General features: G+C 38.3%; 1 protein-coding gene across 3 annotated transcripts in view; it reads right to left on the bottom strand.

Moving 5' to 3' along the window:
• Positions 1 to 24,918, bottom strand: part of DIP-kappa (Dpr-interacting protein kappa) — a 58,469-nt gene that overhangs the window by 14,048 nt on the left and 19,503 nt on the right. For all 3 annotated transcript variants that reach the window (XM_068286531.1, XM_068286521.1, XM_068286540.1), the window contains exons 3-9: positions 3,666 to 3,707; positions 3,263 to 3,468; positions 2,979 to 3,044; positions 2,868 to 2,907; positions 2,601 to 2,756; positions 2,392 to 2,520; positions 281 to 418 (exon numbers count right to left, since the gene is read on the bottom strand). In XM_068286531.1, the coding sequence (XP_068142632.1) occupies positions 281 to 418; positions 2,392 to 2,520; positions 2,601 to 2,756; positions 2,868 to 2,907; positions 2,979 to 3,044; positions 3,263 to 3,468; positions 3,666 to 3,707 (777 nt within the window). The remainder of the gene's footprint in view (positions 1 to 280; positions 419 to 2,391; positions 2,521 to 2,600; positions 2,757 to 2,867; positions 2,908 to 2,978; positions 3,045 to 3,262; positions 3,469 to 3,665; positions 3,708 to 24,918) is intronic.

Here is a 24,918-nt window from a genome sequence, read left to right as displayed (position 1 = left end):
ATGACAATTTTCTGCCTGCTGCCGCGAGTAGCAACTCGGACTGCATGTTGATTACATTGTAAGCTCATTTACAAACGCTTTTCAGATAATAAACGCAACAGCGGCAGTGCCATGGATTTCCCCGTCCTCTGTGCTTGGCTCCTTTATTGCGCTTTCTTTTGTATCCTTCTCATATGGATGCCAACGCACGGTTTGACAATGACTGACACACAGGAAGGAAGTCTGCAGACACAGCTGCAAGTAATGTTCTGATTTATGGAAAATGGAGTAAACATCTTACCCGATATGATCATATCTCCTCGCTCTGTGGTCCAATAGTTGATTGACTGGGGATAGGCCTCAGTGTGGCACTCCAAGATCACATCTTGACCCAAATAGGCGCCTTCAAGTTGATTCGGTATGGAGAGCATTGGTGGAACTGTTAGGATATAAGGAGAGTAGACATCAATTAAGCGATTTTCACAAAATAAAATGTATGTAATGCGTTTAGCCTATCCGCTATCAAACTCACTAACACTAACTTAAAGTTCTCATTGGAATTTGTCACTTCTAAATATTAAATTATATAACAATTAATTCAAAACTATATTTTCGACCGGTTTTTTTTTACTGAGATCTAAGATATATAATGTATTCAGTATCGAGAATTCATTATTGTTTTCCCACTTACATCAAATTTTCAGGTATCTGTGGGAACTCACACCCAACAACGACTTTTAGCCGATAATTTTTTGCATTGCATTTACGTGAGTTTCCAAACTGTTTTTGGATTAAAATGCACTCAGTCATTAAAAGCGCGCCTGAAAGCATGTGATTGTGCCTTGAACATGGGCGGGGACATTATGGACATCGTGGGCTGGCGGATCTGGTGTGGACCCGAAGCTGCTGTTATGCTGGGCTCTGGGCAGTGTGTGTGTAAATAGGTTTTGTTGCCATATGTGTAGGCGTATGTGTGTGTGTGTGTAACAACAACAAAAAGCAACGCATTTTCGCCACACACATGCACACACAATGAACACACACCGAACGGGGGCACAAAATAACACCTGCTGACAAACAAACAAACAAAACTGCCGCAAACAGAGTGAAATGAGTGCGCCACTAGCTAAATCAATGTTAGAGGTGATAAAAGTTTGATTCCATCACTAAACGGTCCAAGAATTCGTATTAAATATATGAGAAATATTGACTGACACTTCCTTCCATTGCACTTACAAGTGCTACAAATTTAACGATTCTTATTTTGAACGATTATCAAAGGACACTTTATCACGCTGTCATCTCTAACTCCGTCCATTACTCTCTCACAGGTAAATTAATTTAACGTGACTGCAGCTTTTGGTCGATTTTCGGCCAAGTGCGTGGGTAACAGCAACCCCAAAACACCCCACTCCGCCCCTATCCCTTACCCAGAATGGGCCAGGCCCAACCCATTTCAGGTCCTTTCCCATCCATTTTGTATGCCAATGTTGAGGACGCATTGCGGTTATTGCCCCAAAAACTGCATTGGCAACAGTTTGCAAAGGGATGCGAAGAGTTGGGGGGTTGAGTAAAGAATCCTATCTGCCTACCAGCTCTTTCAACCAGCTCCTGCCTCTCCTTGTTTTGTGTATTTTACGCATTAAACAACACGTAGCTCCCTCCCTGCGCGCTTAACTCCCATATCCTCGAATGCCTTTCGTTGGTTGGCTCGTTCGTCCTCTCAACAGACCATAAATATTACACAAGAGTTGATTCCAAAATGGATTTTACGTTATTTTTGGCACATCCGTTTTTAAGGTTACCCAACGTTTTGTTAACATTTATCAGTGAGTTTAAAACAAGTAATCCTGGTGCTTTTTATGGGAACTTCATTGTAACTAATGTAAAATAACAAAATATTAAAATGGCTAAACGGATAGTTAATACCTTGGGCTTGCCCCAGAGTCGGATATTGCCAGAGGTCTTTTTCCTTTTAAACGGAACAACAAAAAAAAAAAAGTGCAATAAATGATGGTGATTCTATCCAACGAAACAATTTTGAATAAGTCTCAAACAGTTAATCTCGGTAATCAAATTTTGGTGCCTCTCTGCAAAGCTTGGGTGTCCATATGGGATCTATGATGATGTTAACCAGCCAAGGATTGTACCAGCCTCAAGAACAATATTTGCCAAGAAATTGCCGCCTCATGTAGTGGCCAATGACAGAGGTAGCCATGATGCAAAGAGATTATAACAATTCTCTTTGAACCTTCGAAATGGTCCACAGATGAACGTGTTTTCAATTTTAAGGGAATGGATTACCCGACTTTTGCCAGTCTGGTCACATTTTTATCTGCCATTGAACCGAAACTCTTTTAGCCCCTCAAAATTGTAATTTCCAAGCACCATAGTAACACAATTTTCACTCACATTGTACACGCAGATGGACGCGTTTGCTAATCGACGGCGGGACACCATTGGAGGCCACACACAAATAGGCTGCCATGTGGAGACGACTCACTTTCGTTATGTGCAGCAGTTCGCCATCGACAACGTTCACTGCAAGAGAAGAAGGTCGAAACGAAACCAGATTAATCCCACCTCTCCGGCTGCTGCCTGGGAGCAGAGTGCCAGCTTACCGTGCTCCCCGCCAATTAGCATTTCCTCGCCGTCCTCGCGACGCCACATGACATAGGGTTCGGGGTAACCGCGTGCCTTGCACATCAGCGAGACATTTTGACCCTCGCGCACTACCATGTCATTGCTGGTCATGCCCTCGACAATCATGGGGGGCACTGGATGTGGGAAACAGACAGGGGGTAAGCAAAGTTCAATGAGTTAAGCGCCAGTTGCGTCTTGCAAAGGGTCAATTGGCATTGGCTTGTGGACAAATATCGAGTACTTACCCACCACCTGCAGATAGCCCTTTCTGGACCGCATGGGATCCTGCGGAGGAAATCATAATAAAATAAAGTAAAGTGCTTTAGGAAACATTTGTTCGCTATTTATTTCATTACCGTATTCACTTGGCACATGTACCAACCGCGATCCGTTTCCTCAACCTCTTTGATATGCAAGTACCACTGGAAATATTAGAAAGTTTTGCATTACTCAAATTAGATTTATAGGTATTTCAAGTCATCCAAGCCATCTAAAGTAATTGGATTGTATCAGAGACATCTTATTTGGAATTTCTTAGAAATGTCCTTTATCAATTGTGGCGTGTATGATGGATGTCAGATTTTGTATGATTATGTTTCAGTTGCAAACGAAGAGAGTTAAATGAAAGTTTTGGTCTTACCGATCGATGATCGTTATAGGTCAAACTAATCCGATTATTTTGCGATATAACATTGTGGTGTATGGAGAGAATCGTCTGGGTGTCCACCCGCACCCAGGCCACCTTGTAACCCTTTAGGTTTTCCACCACGCAGGCCAGCAGAGCGTCCCTTCCAATGGAAACGGTTACATTGGCAATGGGTTCGGCAAAGCGTGGGAAGTCAGCATCTATAAGAACAAAGCATGTGGATTCAAAAGGATTCAACTTGGTCTGAATGGTTTCCAGCGACTGTCGCCACACACACTCCTGCCTTGTCCTGCAGTGAAAGTGCGCTCACTGCAGTTGAAAGCACTCCGCCAAGAAAGTGCTTCCCAGTGGGTAGGAAAAAAACAGAATAAAAGGCAAAAGTCACCATATTAATTACCTTCCTGCGCCGTCTGTTGCGTATCCAGGCGAGTGTGTTTTCCTGTTGCAAAAAAATGAAAGAGAGAAACAAATAGTTAGAGAAATTTAATTGGGAAAACATTTTTGCCTGGCCACTCGCAAATGTAATAAATAAAAATTAATTAGCGCCAAACTTGGACAAAAAGCATCGCCTGGCCATGTTTTGCTGATATGGCGAGTTTTCTGCTGTGCTTTTAGTTTTTAGTTCCATTTATGTTTCAATTTTAAAGTTTTTTTTTTTTTTCTGATTCATATGACAAAAGTTCAAGTTTAATTGTTTTTCCGGGAAAATTGGCAACGTTTGCAGTTTTCCACGTTGCACACAAAAACTTTTCGTTTTCCTTCTGACATTTGGCAAAAGTTTCGGCGAAAGGTAAAAGGTGTTGCATTCAACATGAAAATTGGGGACAAAATCGACAAAAAATATCCGATAGTAAAAGTTTTGTGTGAAAGACTAAAGGTATTTGGTAAAGGATTTTAAACCAAAATAGGTTTAGAGCACGCAACAAATCAAAGCATTCAATGCTCGAGTTCTACCGAAATCTTTATATTTCAAGTTAAACCAAGTGATTAATGAACTTTGTTTATTTTTTCCTCTTTGAAAATGTCAAACGAACCAAAGAATCAAATAATATGTTAAATATTCACAAAAGGACATAATGAAATTGATAATAAGTTGTCAAATGTACATTTCACTCTAACTATTCACATCAAAATCTCTTTCCTAACGTAAACAAAAATACCAATAATATAACGTTTGAACACTGGGAAAACGATGATTGTTGATTATTTTGAAAGTCATTGTTTTGAATGATCTAAAAAACCATCGATATAGACTCATAATGATGAAATTTCTTAAAGTGTAAACTCCTTGTTCCATTTGGTTACTTTCCGATTGTAAATATTGTTGAACACTCATTGGACATGTGCTTTTATTGCCTACTTTTCGGAAGAGTGTGCCCGTCTTTTCCGTAGAATATTATACGCCCTTAGTGTGGCCATTTGCGGGTATCATGGAAATAATCCATGGGTAAATGTTTACTATTACTACTCGAGATTTCAGTGTTGAAAAGTGGAAAAATCGGGTAAAGCTAGATTTCAGTGTTGTCAAACGCTATTTTTTATTTGGCGCGCTGTTTGACCGCCCTGGTAGCCAAATATTTTAATCTAATTTCTAAAGTCGAGGAATATTTGGCTGCTCTGGCAGCCGAATATTGTATTCTAAACTATATTTGTTCCATAAAATCAAGAAATATTGTAAACTCAACAATATTTTCGTTTGTTGAGAATAGTGCGAACAAAAGATTCAAAATGCCCGCGTATTCGAGTATCCAAAATTCGGCATTTGGCAACACCATCTCAAAATTGAACAGCTTTTTTTAGCCGGAAAAGGCTACTTTTAGCTATAGTCCCGCTAAAAATATTAATTTTCTTGGTAAATGTTGGTAAATGTTTACTATTACTACTCGAGATTTCAGTGTTGAAAAGTGGAAAAATCGGGTAAAGCTAGATTTCAGTGTTGTCAAACGCTATTTTTTATTTGGCGCGCTGTTTGACCGCCCTGGTAGCCAAATATTTTAATCTAATTTCTAAAGTCGAGGAATATTTGGCTGCTCTGGCAGCCGAATATTGTATTCTAAACTATATTTGTTCCATAAAATCAAGAAATATTGTAAACTCAACAATATTTTCGTTTGTTGAGAATAGTGCGAACAAAAGATTCAAAATGCCCGCGTATTCGAGTATCCAAAATTCGGCATTTGGCAACACCATCTCAAAATTGAACAGCTTTTTTTAGCCGGAAAAGGCTACTTTTAGCTATAGTCCCGCTAAAAATATTAATTTTCTTTTGTTAATTACTCAAAAACTACGAAATAAATCGCCAAGGCGCAGCTGAGGTCGTGCTCGTGCAATTTTTCTCTTTCGTTTGATACCAAAATTATGTAGTTTAAGGGCGTTTTGGGCCCGAGTAGTAATAGTAAACATTTACCAATTTTTCTCTTTCGTTTGATACCAAAATTATGTAGTTTAAGCGCGTTTTGGGCCCGAGTAGTAATAGTAAACATTTACCAAAACATTCTAAGAGCAAGACCTCGCGAATTATTGACCAGTTTTTGTATAATTAACAAAAGATTATTTTTATTTTTATAGCTGATTATAGCTGGTTCCCGCTAAAAAGGCTGTCCAATTTTAAGATAGTGTTGCAAGATGCTACATTTCAGTAACAGCTGATTAACAAGTCAGCGCGCTGTTTGAAATTATCGTTCTCACTATTCTCACTAATCGAAAATGCGTTCATTGATTTCATTAAATAAATATACAGTTGGACTCCGATTATCCGGGACGGTCGGGAAATCGAAAAACCCACTAAATCGAAAGCAAAATTTCCACGTATTTCGTACTTGAAATTTTACAAGTACTTATGCACATACATACATATGTATGTACATACATACATATCTTTAAATCAATCCACAAACAAATATTTCTTAGTTCTAAAAACGAAAAGCAACAGCCAGAAATAATGATGTATTGCAGTTTGTTCTTTCATAAGTTCGTTTGAAATCACGGATATCAGAGGTAATCACGATTAACAGTGATAATGACCGGGTGTCCGGTTAGTGGGAGCCCGGATAAGCGGAGTCCAACTGTAGTTAACTATGGCAGCCGAACATTCTTTAATTTCATGAAACCAAGAGGTGAATGAAACATTTGCTTACCTACATAGGTGTAAATTTACAGAGTTTAAACTAAAACTATAAAGTAAACAAAATACTGAAATTGGTAAATGTTTACTATTACTACTCGAGATTTCAGTGTTGAAAAGTGGAAAAATATGGTAAAGCTAGATTTCAGTGTTGTCAAACGCTATTTTTTATTTGGCGCGCTGTTTGACCGCCCTGGTAGCCGAATATTTTAATCTAATTTCTAAAGTCGAGGAATATTTGGCTGCTCTGGCAGCCGAATATTGTATTCTAAACTATATTTGTTCCATAAAATTAAGAAATATTGTAAACTCAACAATATTTTCGTTTGTTGAGAATAGTGCGAACAAAAGATTCAAAAAGCCCGCGTATTCGAGTATCCAAAATTCGGCATTTGGCAACACCATCTTAAAATTGAACAGCTTTTTTTAGCCGGAAAAAGCTACTTTTAGCTATAGTCCCGCTAAAAATATTAATTTTCTCTTGTTAATTACTCAAAAACTACGAAACAAATCGCCAAGGCGCACCTGAGGTCGTGCTCGTGGAATTTTTCTCTTTCGTTTGATACCAAAATTAAGTAGTTTAAGCGCGTTTTGGGCCCGAGTAGTAATAGTAAACATTTACCCTGAAATTTAGCTTTACCAGAATTTTGCACTTTTCAACACTGAAAACTCGAGTAACTTAAGTAACCTTAAGTACCTATTAACCTTCATCTTTCTAATTTTTTTTCGATTGTTGTGAAAAATATCCCATTCGGCATGGAATTTAAATGAAGTCAATGTATACAAAGAACTGAGAAATTTATTTTCCGCTAATGTAAGTATCATGCCTATTAGACCAATGAAGTTTTATTTCAGAATTCGACACTAAATTCTCTAATTTAATGCGATTTTATAGGAAAGAGCGTTTTTTGGATTTGTGGACTTGTATATTGGCCATAATTAAGGAGGCTTAAAGAATCACACAGCTATAACTGAGCTGCTGAGTCCATTTTCCGCAAGGGAAATAAGCGAAATCTTTTCGAATTGCGTTTAGATTTTGTTATTTTTGTAACATTTTGAAGCAGTTTCCTGTATGTTTGCACTTGCTGCTTAAACGCTTTCGGGGGGTTTCGCCTCCCAAATGAGCGAGCATTCGGCATTAATATTTACAGGGTTTTTTGAAGTAAATCCATGCTTGTGCATTTGTCACAATCATTTATTAAAATGTTAAACACAGCCCTAAACGAAGCCACAGCACAGCCGTCACCTGGATCCTGTCATCGTCATCCACTCGAAGCGGGATTCGCCTCTCGGAGCCGAGCACGTAGCATGATTCATGGATGGGGAGCAAAAATGTGGGGCATGAGGCACCCCACCGCCCACCACCCACCACCCGGAGGAGTTTGCTGGCGTTGTGGAGGAATGATGGTGTCGAGGTGCTACTGCTACTGCTGCCATATTTTATGTTTTCGCTCACTTTCTGACACATTTTCGCACATTCTTTTTATGGTATAAGTAAGTGTATTTTTTCATTCTTTGTTTTGGTGTTTTTCATATTTCGCTGCAGCTGCTGCAACTTTCGTGTCGTTCGCTATGAATAATGAGAGTTTTCTTTTTGCTTGCACATTGTTCATATTATTGCTGTCTCGATTTAATTAAAGTTCTTAATGAGTTTTCTATATCGCAGTTCAATCAATCAACTCGCTTAAAACCCCACCAAGCGAGGAGCGGGGTCGGAAAAGGGAAAGATGGATGAAGAAAATAGTAAATTGAGCTGTTAAGTGCAAGCTGGCTTTGTCTTACAACAGATTACATTGTCGGAGAGTCAGTCACTTTCAGGCAACTTGCCAATAAAGTTAAGCAAAAAAAAAAGAAAAACCAAAACTTGTTACACATTCGAAAAATCCATATGCGAATTCCTGTTCTGGTTCATTCGTTTACACAAGATGGGTGAATATTTCTGCATTCGAAATTTGTTTTGCGGTCTCCTATATAAATATCTCAGCTTAACTCCTTCTCCGAATCCAACTTCATCTTCAACTCCAACTGCGGCGATATTCTCCCCGCTTCTCCGTTTCCTATTTTGGGTTTGCCTTTGGCATTGACTCCCGCCTGTGTGCTTGTGTTTGTGCAGCGTGCTGTGAAAAATTTCATTGCATACTTTCGGGTTGCACAAGGATTTTTTCCTCCTCTTAAGAGGTAGTCGTTGGTTTGGTTTTCCTTTTCTCTCCATCTCTCTTTGTAGAAAAATGTAAACAATTTGCATAAAGCATTTCATATGTTGCACTTGCACCTTTTTTTATGGCTGCCTTGTAAATTATATTTATGTTTCCTTCTTACCGAGAATTTCGATTTGAGTAACTGAAAGAGATTCCGTGTAGCTTTCCTATCGCACGACAGTTTTCTTAGATATATTATAATTTTAAAATTCAAGTTAAGGCTTAATATATGACTTCGACTATCTATAAAGAGTGCTTTAAGAATTCCGAATTGTAAACAAAACATTCAACTAGAATCTCAAGTAAAGTCTTTTTTTCTTCTAATCAGATAGGAAACACTTTTGTTTAAAATTATATGGCAAATCGAAAAAGGATGCGTCTCTGTTCCCTAGTCTTTTTATTTCCTTTTCACTATTCAATCATCAGAGGTGAAAGGTAATAGAAATTTTCCAACTCACACTTGGGCATTTCTCTTTAAATTAGTGTGCACATCGGATCTGTAGGTCTGTCTGCTTGTCTGACTGAATGAATGGCAGTCCCACTCGACGGACGGTTCAGTCTACTCATTGCCAATAAACCAATGCCCACAGACTCTGAAGCCATTTAATTGCATAATGACCGAGAGCTGGCATTTAATCAGCTCGTTTGTCAACAAAGTGCATATATCAGCAGACGGCAGATGGATTGATAACTGACTGGGCGGAGAAGAAGCAAGCGGACAAGGACAAGACTAGGGGAGAAATACGGTGTAAGTAGTGCGGCTTGTCATCGCTAAACTAATTACTTATACGGAATGTGATTATGAACCCAAGCAGAACTGATTAGGCAGCTCTTCCGGGCATCCCCCACTTCCAACACCCGCCCCATTTACTCGCTTAATCATGTGAGATAGTATGCGCCTCATAACGTTGTCTCTGTTAAATAAGACAATTCAACTTCAACATGAGAATAAGAAATCCCCTTCAAATATTTGTTGACATATTGTGGATTTAAAATGATTTGTGGTTGGTCCAATCCCCAAGAATTAAACAAATACATTTGAATAATGGCAAGCAATCAGCAAACAAAACAGAAGACTGATTGCTGGCAATAAAAGTGGACCCATAAAAAGCGATAACATCATATTTATAAGCGGCTCTCAAGTCCAAACACAAACCGAAACCCAAAACCCACACCAAAAACCCAAAACCCATGCCCACACTCCCCCTCCCAAGAAAAACCAACAAGTAATGCAGAGGGCGAGAGATGGCCATCGCTCACGATTTCCCAAGGCGGCGGCGAACGGCGTTGAAAGCGATTATATGCGTAAATATAAAAATGGCAAAAAGACAAATAAACGACAATAAACGGCCAGGGCAAGACGTATAAGACCGAAAATTCCCAACAACAGTAACAGCAAAAACAACAACAGAATGTTTAAGGCAACGGTCGGCAAAAAGATGGAGCCATAAAAATCCTGAAGGAGCCCATCGAGGACCCACAGGGGAAGTTAATACGAAACAGTGGAACAAACAGAGAAGAGATTCGGAGAAACCAAAAACCAAAACATACGCTCTCGAAACATTGTCTAATGAACTCTTTCACTTGATTTCATATATCAGTTTCTCTGACTTAGATTCTAAATCACAAATACTTATGTGTAAGATATTCGTATATCTGTCGCATCTTCGTATCCTAAGAAATAAACAACAAACTGACTTAATATTTGCATACATAAGTATATAGATCTCAGATGAAATAACAATTACACATTGTAAAAGAGTCATGTTAAACACATTCATTTCAAGCACTGGAGACTGGGAGTGATAGTGGCTATATATAATTCAGATCTAGCTATGATCAGTTTAGAATAAAACCATATTTAGTTCGTAAATTTATATTTCGGCAAACACGTTTGTTTTTCTTCCATAGTACGCTCTTTGGTTTTTACTTAAGGACAATGGATTGGCAATGGCGAAAACAAAAAACCAAGGATTCGGCACCTTGAGCCAATGTTGTGTGTGTGTGGGTTGGGGTTTTGTTTATGACAACCATTTGGTTGACGGCAACCAGCCGAGATTAGGTGGACCAATATTAAAGGTAGAACTTGTTCATGGTCATCTTCGAGCCATTCAAAGATGTGGCCTTCCGCGTGCCTCTCGTAAATGCTAGCGACTCACATTTTAATGTTTGGCAAAGAACGTGCCAAGTGAAGCAGCGCGGATTTGCATTTGCAGTTTTAGATGCTCATATAACATGCTTTTAAATATTAAGCGAGGGGCATAAAACCAACAGCCAGGCTCTTAAATCCAGCCCAACAGCAAAAAGTATGCCGACAATTTGTGTTTACTCACACGCACAGAAGGAGAAGACTGGAGGAGAAGCAGCAGCCTGTCGAGCAGGGAGGTAAAAATAAATTTGTCGAAAAAAAGCGCAGTCAAATTTGATTTGCCGCCACGAGGTATGCACGGGTATTCATAGATTGCCTGGTTCCGTCTAACGCTTGGACCCAATTTCAGAAACAAGCCGTCGATTTTCAAAAAAAGGGGTATCTCATGGTTGAGCTTTTCAAATCTAATCTGTGAAAGTAGTCCGAGTTCTCTGGCATTTAGCAGTCGCGTTTTGTTTGCACAAAGCGGAAATGCGAAAAGAGCGAAACTGCAGGAGCCGGAGTAGCTGGCCGGAGTCGGAAGCGGGAGTAAGGGCCTCCCCCGTCGAGCCTGATAAATTGAATGGTCAGTTGCGTTTGCATAAAGAGCCAGGTCAGTTTTCAGGTGGCTCGTAGAAACCTTTTTTAGCCTAGGCAAAGGCAAACAGATCTGACTGATGACAGTCGAAACATGTTGACATTAGACGACAACAGGGCAAAAAAATGAACCAAAGACAAGAGCAAGGCAAACAGAATTCCATTGAAATATTGAAGCGAGTTTAATTGAGCTCTGGATAAGCTGACATCCCAGCCAACTGCTGTTCACTTGGAATCCAAATCAAAATGAAAAATTGCTCATTAAATCCTACAATAAAAAAGTGCAGTGTCTTTTTTCAGTTTTTTTTTTGTCCAGCACAATAATCTTCAAATGCACGTTGGCAGGTGAAATTGAAAAGGTGTGATACAGAGAGGAGCTAAAGAAAACCTGACTCCCAACTATACGAAAAACGTGCTAAAACGTAAATCAACAGCGAAAATCGTGTTGAGCATTTTTCCCCCAGTCAAAAAGGAAAAATACAGAGAAACACTGGTGGGGAAAAGGAAGGCACAGACAGCAGCTGCCGGGGAAGAAGTTAAAAAGTTCTAGCAGACGAACGACAGGAAGAAGGCAATGTCCAGTGGCTGAGTACTTTACTCTGCGTCCCGGAGTCCGAGATCCAGAGCCCTGGCAATGGCCCTGGCTAGCAACGTAATTCAATATGCGGCTCCGTGTTAAAAGCTGTAAAAATGTTTAAGCGTTTTTCAATTTAGCAGTTTTATTTTTCAAGCGAATGAGATTTGCTGCTAACTCAAATTTCTTAAACGCTTGTGAAACATTTGTAAAGTGCCTCCGCTGGATGCTGGGCAAGGAGAGAAGGACGAGAGATGAAACATTTTGATGGAAACTCGACTTGACCGGCATTCAGTCACACAATGAAACCCTATCCTCTTTAATGGAGTTTAGTTTTATGTTCATTTCTGCAATTTTTCATTTGAAGCTTAATGCCGTTTGCCTTTAAGTCAGCCATCCTAAAATTATATTGAATACCACGAAAAACTTTAAAATTCATTCTAACTTAGTTCAAGAGTATCAAGTTGTTTCTGTAAACAGAAGAAGAAATGTAAAACTAACTAACCACGCGACGTTTATTTCAAGGAATACTTTGAAAGTCTTTTGTCCTACACAATTAATATATATTTACTAGATCATTAAAAAGTTTAGAGAGTTTAGAAAAGAATTTGATATTATTTTTAATCAGTAAGTAAACATTATTATATCCTATGCGTTTATCACCAAAGGAAACAATCATTCCAGTATTATTAAAATCGGATAACTATATCAGCATACTAAGTTTGCTACTTATACTAATACAGCAACTAATTCTAAACTGTTGTATTTACTTTAATTTTGTGTTTGAGGTAATTTTCAATCTGTTTCATGTTAAACTTCAACGCAAAAGTCATGTTTAAGACTGTTCTGGTTTTAATTGAATACAGTTAAACGCGAATATCTTTGGCATTTATTCGGTAAAGCTTTTAAACCAATTTCAATTTACAGATGCACGGCTATTCGGCATCCAGATATGAAAGTCCTCTTCCTGAATTCATCACTCACTCAGTCACAATCAGTTGTCTTGCACACATCATCACAACAATATGGAAAATGCGCACTTTCCTTTAGCTCAGTGGAAAATTAAACTACATGCAAATTGCGCGATGCCAACCATCACGAGTTGTGTGACATTTTACAGCACATTACTCATACGCCATGTCATCAGTACGCTGGATCCAAGGAGTGGAGTATGGTGGGATGAGAGCGGCGGGAAGTATGTCGACATCTTGGCAACGAAACGGGGCGACTCGTAAGTGAATTTATTTCAAACAATTATGTAGCAATTAACAAACAGATGACGGCAATTAAAGACCCAGACGATGGCCTATTCGAGTGAAGAGGGCAGGAATTGGGAAACGTCAGCTGCAGCCCGTAAAAGTATGCTACATTATTCAGGCAATTTTTCACGACACGGTAAAATGCATTTCCATGTTGAGCAATTTTCTCCATGAGCACTTTTAATTTTTCAATAATTCAATTGGCCAACGCCAATTGGCAATTGCTCCTGTCCTCACTTCGTTCTCAACATTCTTCGTCTGCTTCTTCAACACATTTCTCACCTGTCTCTCCAGCCGGAGTTGTAGTCGGACTTGGACCTTGCGTTGAAGTTGCTAATGCGTGACTTTTGCTCGCAGTTAAATTACAGTTTGTTCTCTGTGATATTTCCTCCGTAGGAGCACGCGGAATTTACCGGCCACACAGAAACCACTTTACAAATTAAGTTGTCAACAATTTTAACCATATTGCAACGATATAATCTTCGCACCTAAATTATAAATGTCACAAGCACACACACATATATCCAAAAAGTGAGAGGGAAAAGCTGTGAGTGTGTGTGTGATAGAGAAGAAGGGAGGTAGGAGGCGGAAAAAGAGCCTTGTTAGCCGTCGCTCAGGCAATAAAACGTTCTGTTTGTTGTTGTTGAGTCCTTTGTTTAATAAATTATGTAAAATGCGCCAAATTGAATTTGAAATTCATGCAGACGCTTTTGCCTGGTTATGGGAATTAAGATATGTCGACAATCCCAGACGGGTGAGAGAGATATATAGATAGAGACGGGAAAGGGGAAGGTGGCCGGGCCAGACATGGCAACGACTCGTTTTCAGTTGGCACGTACAGACATTTAACATATGGCCTGAATTTGGCCAGCAATGAAAGCTGGGAATATGTGTCGCGGTTTCTAGCTTAGTTTGTGGCATGGCTAAATGAAACTTTTCATGATGAAAATTTAAAGATAATTTTTTAGCCATCCTTCATTGAGAATCACTTAATAAATGCATATAATGGCCCAGTTTTCAATGGGAAATTGGTTTAAAATCATAAATATTCATACTAAGTAATTTGATTTCTTCTAGAATCTATCTACTGATCTATGTTCTGTTATCACAAGCTACCAAACTGACTTGAAGCTATAGCAATTCATTCGGAATAAACTTGTCTTCACACTTAGAAAAAGCCTTTCAAAAAGAACACATTTGCAGGTTCTTTCCTTGACTGACTTCAATCTATGGCCAACTGCAAGCAAATCAGCAGTAGAACGATTTCTTTTTTTGGGGCAACAACTGTCTCAACTGGACCATAAAGTCAGGCTATAAAAATTAATGGCATTGGGCAGAGGCAAGCATAAACATAATTTACATCGAGTGCCACCCATGGCCAAGGACTTATATTCCTGCGAATAATAATTAGGCATCGCGAGTCCTTGCCCTCATTTCCAGACCCATTTCTGACACACACATACACACACACAATACACAACAAAGGACCCGGCCGGAATTTGAAATGAAGTGTGAACCAGAAACAAAAGCCTCTGACCAAAAAATAAAAGAAATGTGTCTTTTGAGACATTATTAAAAGTTTTTGCTTTCTTTTTCCGCCTTTTTTTTCCTTTTCTTGGCTACTTTTGTGACAGTCATTTACATTAACATCCTTTCAACAAGCCAACACACCAAAAACAGAAAAAGACCAAAGAACGAAGAAAATATCAAAATGAAATTGCTGCATAATTTGTACTTTCCTTTCGTCTTTCGTCTATTTTTCCGTTTGCCCAGTGAAACTTTTCTATTAATTTTTGTGGTTGTCATTTGGCGGTGACGACAACGGCCAGTAAAAGTGTAAATAAATACGGCAAACTTCTCAGTCCCTGTCAGTGGCCCCCCCACACACACACCCAATGGCCAACAATTTCTTATCTAACCAGGCAACGAAGCGCAAACTTAAATTAAAATGTTGGCAGGACATTCGTTGTTGAATTATTCAGCAAGTTTTTGTGGTGGGCACACAAAACTCTTTTTGGTCTCCTTTTTATTATTTTGCTGGCGACCAGTTTACTTTTTTAATGCCAAAGTAATGTACATCCCCCCCACACCCTGTCCATCCCCATCTCCAGCAACCCCTTACCGACTCCTCCCTGCTCCTTGTTCAAAGCCCAATGTCTTTGGAGGGTCTCGCAGCTCTGCGGAGTTTCAGTAATTAAAAATCAACAACAACACGGAAAACGGGCAAGGAATTCTTTTTTTTTTTTTCTATAAAAGAAAACGTGCCAGTTTTTTGTAAATATGTACATAAAGGTTCCATTATGCAAGACGAAATAATTTGCTTTTAATTGACTTGAAGACAAAGTCAACTCGGATATATTTTCAGAGACACATTTAAAACAAAGTAGATCCACTGATATCAATACATTTTCTGATTCTAGACTGATGTGGGTCTTTATTATACAACCGCTTTATTACAGACACTGCAAAAGTCGAGAAGTATCATATCTTACATCAAGATCAAAGCTGATCAGAGCTAGAGGTACAATTTGTAAGACAGTTTTCTCTTTTATGTTGTTTTTTATGTTTGGCAATTTTTTATGGTTTAAATAAGGTCGAAATCTTTGGAGTGTGATGTGGTTCTCTCCGTAGTCTTAAGATTAGCTCAACTATTTCCTCGAACTTCTTCTCTTGCACTTATCGATAACTTCTCAGCTTATTAAGAATAGTCTTTGCCTGTCGTAATCCTTCTTAAACGGCATGGTAGTAGATTTGGGAAACAGATTAATTAGGATATGCAGTGACTCTAATTCATCGATTCCATAAATCTCAATAACACAAACACCTTTAAAGTTTAAACTCATTGTAGACTGAAATTTGTGCAGTGTAGTACATTGAATTGATTTTAAAAATGTTGAAAATGTATCTCTTGAATTTGTTTATTGTCTGCTTATTGGCCCTTTACTGGGCAGTAATTTAGTTATTTCAACGCATTGAAGTGCCTTTGTTTTGCGTCTCTTAACAGGCTTTCTAAAATGCAAACAAAGCGAGGGAACTACTCAGATGTCAAAGCATTCAACGACAATGTCAGTCAGCCAGCCAGTCAGTCAGTCAGTCAGTCGAGGTCTATCGTAGAGAACAACCAAAACACACATACATCAGTGGGGCTGGCTAAACATAAACAATTTATGGAATTTATTAAATTGGCCAAGAGGCGCCCATTGTGTAGCTGCTACAAAAGCCCTTAGGCAGTTGGCCAAACAAAACAATGCAAACAAAATGGGGAGGAAAAGGAAAGAAAAACTAGACAGAGCGACCGCCAAAGGGGGAGGGGAAAATCTTTACGCTTTTTTTTTCGTTCTGCCTGGGCCACAGAGCAAACACTTGAAGAAATTTATGACAATGAGCCAACAACTGTGAGTGGTCATAATATAAATAACAAGTAGGGCGGTTGAATAAGGAAGCTGCCGGGTGGGCGTGGCCAATGCGTAAACGTTAACTGACCGTGGTAAAAGTGTTGTATGTTTTGTGTATGTTTGGAGAGATTCAATGGGCCATTGTGCTTGATTGAAGAGGGAGTGTGAAATGGTGCAAAGGAATGGATGAGAAATTCCCACTGTGAATGGGTGAGAGTGTGCGAGAGAGTGTGTGTGTGTGTGCCACATGTGCCTGCAATTGCGAAATTATGCCCAAAGGGCCTACACCAGAGAAAAGTGAAAAGGAACTTAACTCCAGCTTGCGCTTAACTTTTTGGCCTTTGACGTCGGCCCGTTTCATGGCCTTCTTAGCTCAAGAAGGAGTAAAAGCTGTGCCAGCTTCAGGGGACCTTGCCTTTGGATTCAGATTGAAAGGCCCAACACTTGGCCACATTAATTTTTTATGCCCTCAGTCAACTTGTTTGTGTGGGCTGAAAATTTACGGCAATTTAAGTTAAACGATTTGGGCAAACAGTTCGAATTTATTTTCCAAATTACACTGAAAGAAAACAGTTAACCTGAATTATAAAAGGTTTTCTCATACATTTTCTACATTAATCTGGGGCTTTAATAGCTTTAGACAGAGTTTCCGGATACCAGATTGAATAATCGTATCATAGATTTAAGAACTACAGAAAATTAGGCCATATTCCGCCTACGAGCCGGGGGGGTAACTAGGGAGGGTGGAGCAAATGCCTTTACAGTTAGCTATTTCCAGGATTCAGCATATCTGGCTGAGTCTCAAATTAAATAATTCACTCAATGACATAACTTTAAAATGGCAAAAATCAAAAAAAGGAACCAATAGATTTTAATATAATATTGTGAAATTCAAAGTTAAATTTATAAATATCGTCGCATCGATCTTAATAAAAAGTCCTCGTTACTTTTTGTACGACAAAAATTGTATGAAATTGGAATTCTAGGGGGAAAATTTCTACATAAAAGTGCTTTCATTGAAAATGCACTCGACTTTGACCCGCCTGAATTATCTTGAGAAAAACTTATAAATTTTGTGTTATTTGAAAATTGATTTTGGGCCAAAAAGGAAAACTTTGAAACTTTTGTCTTATTCAACATAATTTAATAAATTAATAAACATATATCCTGAGTGCTGCATACATATGCTTAAGTGGCTTTCTCACGAGGACTTCAAACTTTGAAATACTGTTGAGAATTTTCGTGTAGCTGTAAGTACTTGGACATGAGACTAATCAAAGTGCCCTTCTGCTTTGATGTTCTCAACAACAATGTTTGTGAAGTGTTTAAATTTAATTGAAACCTTTGAGTGTGTGTGTGTGTGTGTCTCACATAGATAGACTGCCTGTATATCAAATTCAATTTATTGATTTATTTTCAAAGGCTTCAATTAAGTTTAAGGCAACCGAGAGACTAGTTTTCAATTAAATTATCTTTTATCCGGTAACAAACGTTGGACAAATTCGTAAAAAAAATATTAGTTAAAGTCAAAAGAAAATGTGTTTAAAGGAAATTACGAATCGCATTCATACGGAATTTTAGCACTCGCACTTTAAATTTTTCAAATTTGCTAACGATTTCTTTGATTTATAACTTCATCTGCTCATCGAACCCTTTCCCATCACTTCCAAAACCCATGCAATGCAATGAATCCACGGATTGAGTCCCTGCTTCTGGTACTCTCTCGAATCCAACTTCATCAGCATTTGAAGTACGGCGAATTTCCCATTCATTTGCTGCACATCTGAGCCGACTACAAGGCATCAGTTTCCCCTTCAGTATTCCGCAGGTCTATGTTAATTTTTACAGGGTTGTATGGCCGACGGCTGCCTCTCATGTTTTTTGATGATGAAGAGTTTTTGGCAGGCAGCCAAAAAATAAAAGGGAAAAACCAAAAAAAGAACTTGCATGAGGCTGCTGCATTGTGGAGCGATTCTGGACAAAAAGCAATAACAATAACGCCTACATACACACCACACCGCCTCCATCACCACTTCTCGTCCCTTATCCCTATCATGATGAAGGTTGGGCATTGGGGCTGGGGTTGGGGGTACTTTCCCCTATTTTTCCTCTTTTTGCTCGCTGGTTTGATGAACTCTGTACGGCAATTGCCGGCTGGCGCTGGTTTTGATTGTTTTTATAGATGATGCGCTGCTGCTTGTTGATTTTGATGATGATGATGATGATGATGATCATGACGATGATGGTTTTGATAGTGATGTGGATGAAGTTGTTCCTATTGTAGCTGTTATGGGCTTCCCTGTGCTCACCGCATTTGCCACAGTTGATTTCGTTAATAGAAAATTTAATTGCTTTTATTGATATTTTGACAGGGGGAGAGACGAAATTGTAATTGGAGATTATACGAGGAGTGAATGGAGATTTTATTGATTGATGTTGAAGAGTAAAAGAGTATTGTCGGTTAGAATTTGTGTAGAGATTTTAATGGAAGCTGAAACACTTGTTTTAAAGATATAATGTAAGTCTCATCCAAAGAAAGGCAGACAGAGGTCGTCCAACAGTTAGAAACAAATTTGATCATATAACTCTCATTGGAAAAGGACTCTTATCTTGTCCCTAATTGCGTACATATTATCTCTAGCTTTTCCAACGCTTCGGAGGAGTATCACAGGGAAAACTATCACGGATAAATGGTGGCCAGTCAAGGGGAATCGAACACTTTGCTGTCACCCATTTCACATCCGCTTTTTGCTGTTGGTGCGGTTGACCACAGCAGCCATTTAATTCCACACATCGTTCTGCCACACACCTTACCACAAGCATGGTTGCTTAGGCACAGTGACTGCAATTTGCATACACACACTTGCATCTCCTTTCATTTTTCTTGTGCATATCAATCAGTGGACAGAATGAGAAAGGATTGGCATGCAAAACCGAAAGCGGAGGTGTGGGAAAGGGATCTTGTTGTGGGACACATGACATTTTGATTGACTAGACACAAAAGCAGAAATCAAAGTTCAATACAGACAAAAAAAGGGGAAAAAGGACATCAGTCTATCGACTAATTACTCTAACACGTCCAGCAAAAACAATTCGGCTGGAAAAAATTTGATCGAATCTAATAAATAATTCCTTAAATGAAACAACAATATTGGAAAATGAGAATACCTGTAGAGAATGCTTTTCACGAGAAAGGCACAACTAAAGACAGACGAATGACAGTCAGACACTTACACACACATAAATAAACATATCAATCTCAATTAAGATTTCACTTCTCTTGCGTTGAAGGTCCTGCACGAGGCAGACATTAGAAAATGTTCAATTCCTACCATTGTTAGGTTGTTGTTAGAGTCAATCACTAGGAAACGTTGCTAGTGCAGGAGCAAGTTTTATTACTTACTTCCTGCGATTGCTCAACTAATTGAAGTTGAAGTTTTATTTCGCTCACTTTGTGGTTTTTTCCAAGAAGGTTGCTTCAGCCCCCACCAGAAAATGAGTCAATACTGCGGGTTGGTGGATAAGGACCTTCCCGGATCAGGCATATGCGACAACTTCTTAACAAAATTGGTGTCTTTAAGCCATGTGACGTTTAATCCTAATTGCAAGTGAATGTGAGAATTAGTATAATATTTTGTTTCTGTTTAAGTAACTAAATGTCAGACAATGGACCTATTCTGACAGCATACGTATTAATTAACTAACGACTAGGAGATAAGATGGAATAACCTTTGATCTAGTTTAAACGAACAAAATGTAAGCACATATAAACATATTGACTGGATCTTTTCTTCTTTGTTCTTAAACTACACCAACTATCAAAAGAAAGGTTGATAATAAAACTGTGTTGTTTTGTTCAAAAACATTTCAATGTTAATTTAAATGTTATTCATGGCTCGTTTAAACTTTTGTCAATGGCAATCAGACAAGTTGCCGCACCGACTTTTGTATACCATACATTAAGAAATACTCACATATTGAAAGGTATAAGTACGGTAACACAAATACGGAAATTCAATATAATTAACACGATATTTGTCATTTAACTTTCCATGTTACCCAAATATACTGTAAAAAGTAAATACTTAAAATAATTAAAACTTAAACTGACTTGCTGATATTTACTATAAAAAGACTGTGTGGACTTTCAGTAACAAGACTTTGTAATGTATAGACAAATTGTAAGTAGGTTTATTAGAGTGTAAATGAAGAAAAGAACTAAAATACCCAAAATGCAAAAAGTGCAACATCCATACAGAGAGAATTAAAGAAAACGATAAGGACAGAGAGTGAGAGCAATAGACTCAATACACATAGACGGGCACCAATATAACTAGGAGGAGGCGTTGTAGGACTTTGACAGGATTCTGCCAGATGGCAAGACTTTTAACACTCCTGGGATAAAGTTTCATTAAGAGGAGCCTAACATGGACCCGAAACTAAAGTAAAGCCGCAGTCAGACAGACATTCAGACAAGAGAGTGAGATAGAGGCCAGCTATCATACTTCAAGTATACGAGGCACTTCACTTCAAAATTACACTTGAGGCTTATGAAGTGGGTGAGTGGGTGGTTTGGTGGGGGCTTGGAGCACATAGACCATCGAGACGCCCACCAATCCAGCCCGCCCATTCGCCACTTCACTTCAAGTGCATGTGAAACCGCAGTTGAAAGGCATTTATTGTACTTGTCATTGTTGTTGTAGTTGTTCTTGTTCTTGTTCGAGGAGTTGAGCCTGCAGACGCTCTCTCGACTCCTCCTGGCTCTGGCGAAATCCCCAGCTCAGCATAGAAAAATGCTTTACTTACTCTTATGAATGCCAATGCATAGAAGCGACTCTGGGCAACTCAAAAAAAGACGTAGGGGCGTTGGGGCGTGGTGGTTCTTGTAGCCCAGGAACGTGGGGGAGTGCGTGTGTTAGGCATTTTGCTAAACGACCCTAGTTAACCTCTAGGCCAAATAATTTGCATCAAGCACTTGCACTGCCATTGCAGAAAAACTTCAACATGCTCGGAATCTGGTTCTGCCCTGAGGTATAATATGTAACCAGACCTCCTGCCCGCCCCCCTTCCCCCATGCCAATATCCATTTCTGTTTCGCTCTTGCTTATTTTAGTTATGGCATTTCGAGAATTTTTGCCAAGTTTACAAGAATATCCGCTTTGACGAAACTTTCCCGAAGTGTGTTGAAAAGTTTCCCAGGCTTAGGTGCAAATGAATATGGTTTCCATTGCATACTTTCAGAGACTCTATGTCTCTCTAGCCTGGGGCTTAATTAAATTCGTGTCACATCACGCTGAAATGTATCCATGTATGATTTTCCTTTTAAACAAATGGGAGAAATTATTTGGTAAAGCAATTGTTGATTCCAGATCACAATGTTTCATTGTCAATTCAAAAAACTTATGAAATTAATCTATTGTTGTATAATTTGCAATTGCAATCATTTCAAGAATACAGCCCAATCTTTAGAACATGTTTCAATCACTAGATCAACTTTTTCATAATATCTTCTTAAGGAAAGAGTCTATATAAAAGTTAGGCGAAAACTTTTCAGTCACTTGAAACACATTAGCCACTCTGGAACATTTTTAATAATTGGATTCGGGTAGTTAAAGGTTTTTAATCTTATTTGCCACACATGGCCAAGGGTCTATATTATTCAAACGTTAGACTAGGCATCATTACCCACACATACTTAAATTTAATGGAATACTTTGCCTTTTCTCATTCACTTAAACTCAATCAGCTGCGAAAATTGAAGGGGAACGAATGGGCTTTCTGGGCAATTAAATAAACACAATTTCCAAATTATATTTAAACTTGCAAGCTGCTGGCATAACATACCCATACACACACACACACACACACCCATCCACAAAAAGCTTAACTTCCGGTCAAACAGACACACTTGACCTTCAACCCGGTCCGAACCGAGCCTCGACCCAACTTAAGCACGTCCGCCTACAAGAACAACAAAAGAAGTGTGAAAAAAGCCGACAAAAAATTTGTTATCTAAACGAACAAAAGGCCAACAATCCCCTTATACAAGATGCGATAATACCCACACTCCCACTTACACACACACACACACACACACACACACACACACACACACACACACACACACACACACTACTAACTCAATGCGCTTATTAAAATCCTTTTTTGAAAATGTAACGGCTGCTGGGTAAGAAAATCAATTAAGTCAATTCCGCTTCCTTTTGCCTTGAGGATAATTGCCGGCAGCTGAAAACTTTTCTATATAGACTTTTCTATATATATCCAAGTATTTTTATTTGCTCTTTTCTATTTCAGCTCCAATAACGAGTTAAGCAGAGCGTTAAGGCCTAATGGCAATTTGGGTTTTTGTTTCCCCATTCAAATTTTTAGCTGTTGTCTTCCATTTGGCATAAATTCAAATTCAAATTATTTGCTCTGCGGATGGGATGGAAAATTGTTAAAGTTTAACCAACGAGTTGGTTAATTAATTTTCAGCGATTTGTTAATTTGTAGTAATTCCGTCTCAAACCTTCCTTCTTTCTACAATTAACCCAAATGAATGGCTCTTGGGCGGACTTTGATTTCGCTTCCATGCAGTCGATTTCAGCCAGGCACCTATTAGCGGTAATTGTAGAGTTTTGAAGCTAAAGTGAAATTAGCATGCCCAATGGGCATAATTTGGATTTGAAGCACAAGAAAATAGCAAAAATTTTCACTTACACACACACACACACATGCACAGCCACACAACTACTGATTGTCGGGGGCAAAGGGGCGTGGCCCGATGTGTTTACAAGCATTAAGCGGAGCCCCATTAAATGTTATGGTCGATGTGTCGGTGTGAGCCAATGGCTGTCCATGCCCAACCAGGTGATAAAGTGCCAAAAGAGTGGCGGGGAGCCTCACACACGGCATCAGGTTAGGACAAAGTGATTCTCTGGGCGTGACCAAAGGTCAGGGGAAATTGAAAAAATCAAATACTTACGGGTGGAATTTTTGGGGAAACTTTTGTCAGATCTTCATACACGACTCTTACCTGTAAGAAAATTAAATATTTATCCATTACAATTACAAATCAATAAAATATTTCACATGTTGCTCAGAAAAATGTGTGTCTTAAGTAAGTAATAGGGCTAACTTAACACGTTTTGTGTGTTCCACTTCCAACATCTTTAAGGTCATGAACCCTGTTTTAAGTTCAAGCGGTGTCCTAAAGCAATTGCTTGCTCACGTCCCAATGTCAGGTTTTCGAAAAAAAATATATTGAAATTATTTAAAAGAGACCGCATATTTTGCATACTTTCATTGTATAATATAAACCTAATGTCATACTAATATCCTTATTATTTTAACCTATTAAAATGTTAGGGATAATGAAAATAACAACAAAGTACTTTTTTGCTATAATTCCTTACACTTTGGGTAAAATTAAAGCCCTAAAGTATGCTATAGGGAGTGGATAAAATTTCTGTTTTTGAATTTTAAACAATTATTTGAATCTCTTGTTAATAATGTTTGCAAACAAGAAATGTTTTTATTTTTAAATCTATTTAAAACCGATTATAAATGTAAAAAACAAATTCTTTTACTTTCTAAGCATACTTTTAGGTGCCTATTTTCAACCCCATATCCCCTAATATTACAGAATCAGGCCGTGATAGGCAAAAGTAGAGTTCACATTGATATTCAGCATACCCAAACTAAGTAGTTATGGGCACCTTTCAAATTAATGTTGTAGTATTTAGTTAGTATTTAGTTTCCCAACTAGAAACGCAAAGTTTCCAAAGTCAGACTAACAATACACACCTCTTGAAGAAACATCAATTGTGTGTCTATTCAAACTGAAAAATTCTGGATAACAGAAATTTTCAAATTATGGTGTTGATGGGTTTCCCACTCCAAGGACTCTAGTTGAATCTAAAGAACCTTAAATACAATGAACTAATACTTTGTGTAACACAGCCGAAACTAAGTATCATTAATATTTTTTTATAACCAACATTTTAAAAAAATTTTGAATGAAATGAAACAATGCTTTCCCTTAAAACTCAGTCTATGAAAATGCATGAAGAAGGTAAATCCCACTGAATACGCCAAAAAGTAATTGAGTTAAAATCTTAAAATCTTCAAAATTATTTACTTAATCCAATATTTCCAGAAAGTTGTAAGAATTACCTGATCGGTCGAAACCTTTGTTTGAGGCAAATAAAGGTAAATGACTTAATAAACTCACAATTAGACACAATTAGAGTTTTCAAAATCATCCACATTCATATAACTACTTTTTAAGATTTGTTGAAATGTTTGTTAAAACAACTTTTCTACATTTTTCTACATCTTTATGTAAACTTAATTATCTAAGAATTTGTTAACAA

Source organism: Drosophila tropicalis, unplaced genomic scaffold (genome assembly GCF_018151085.1).
Source record: "Drosophila tropicalis isolate 14030-0801.00 unplaced genomic scaffold, ASM1815108v1 contig_1116, whole genome shotgun sequence".
In the NCBI taxonomy this organism is placed as follows: Eukaryota; Metazoa; Arthropoda; class Insecta; order Diptera; family Drosophilidae; genus Drosophila; species Drosophila tropicalis.
This window is presented reverse-complemented; position numbering and strand designations above follow the sequence as displayed.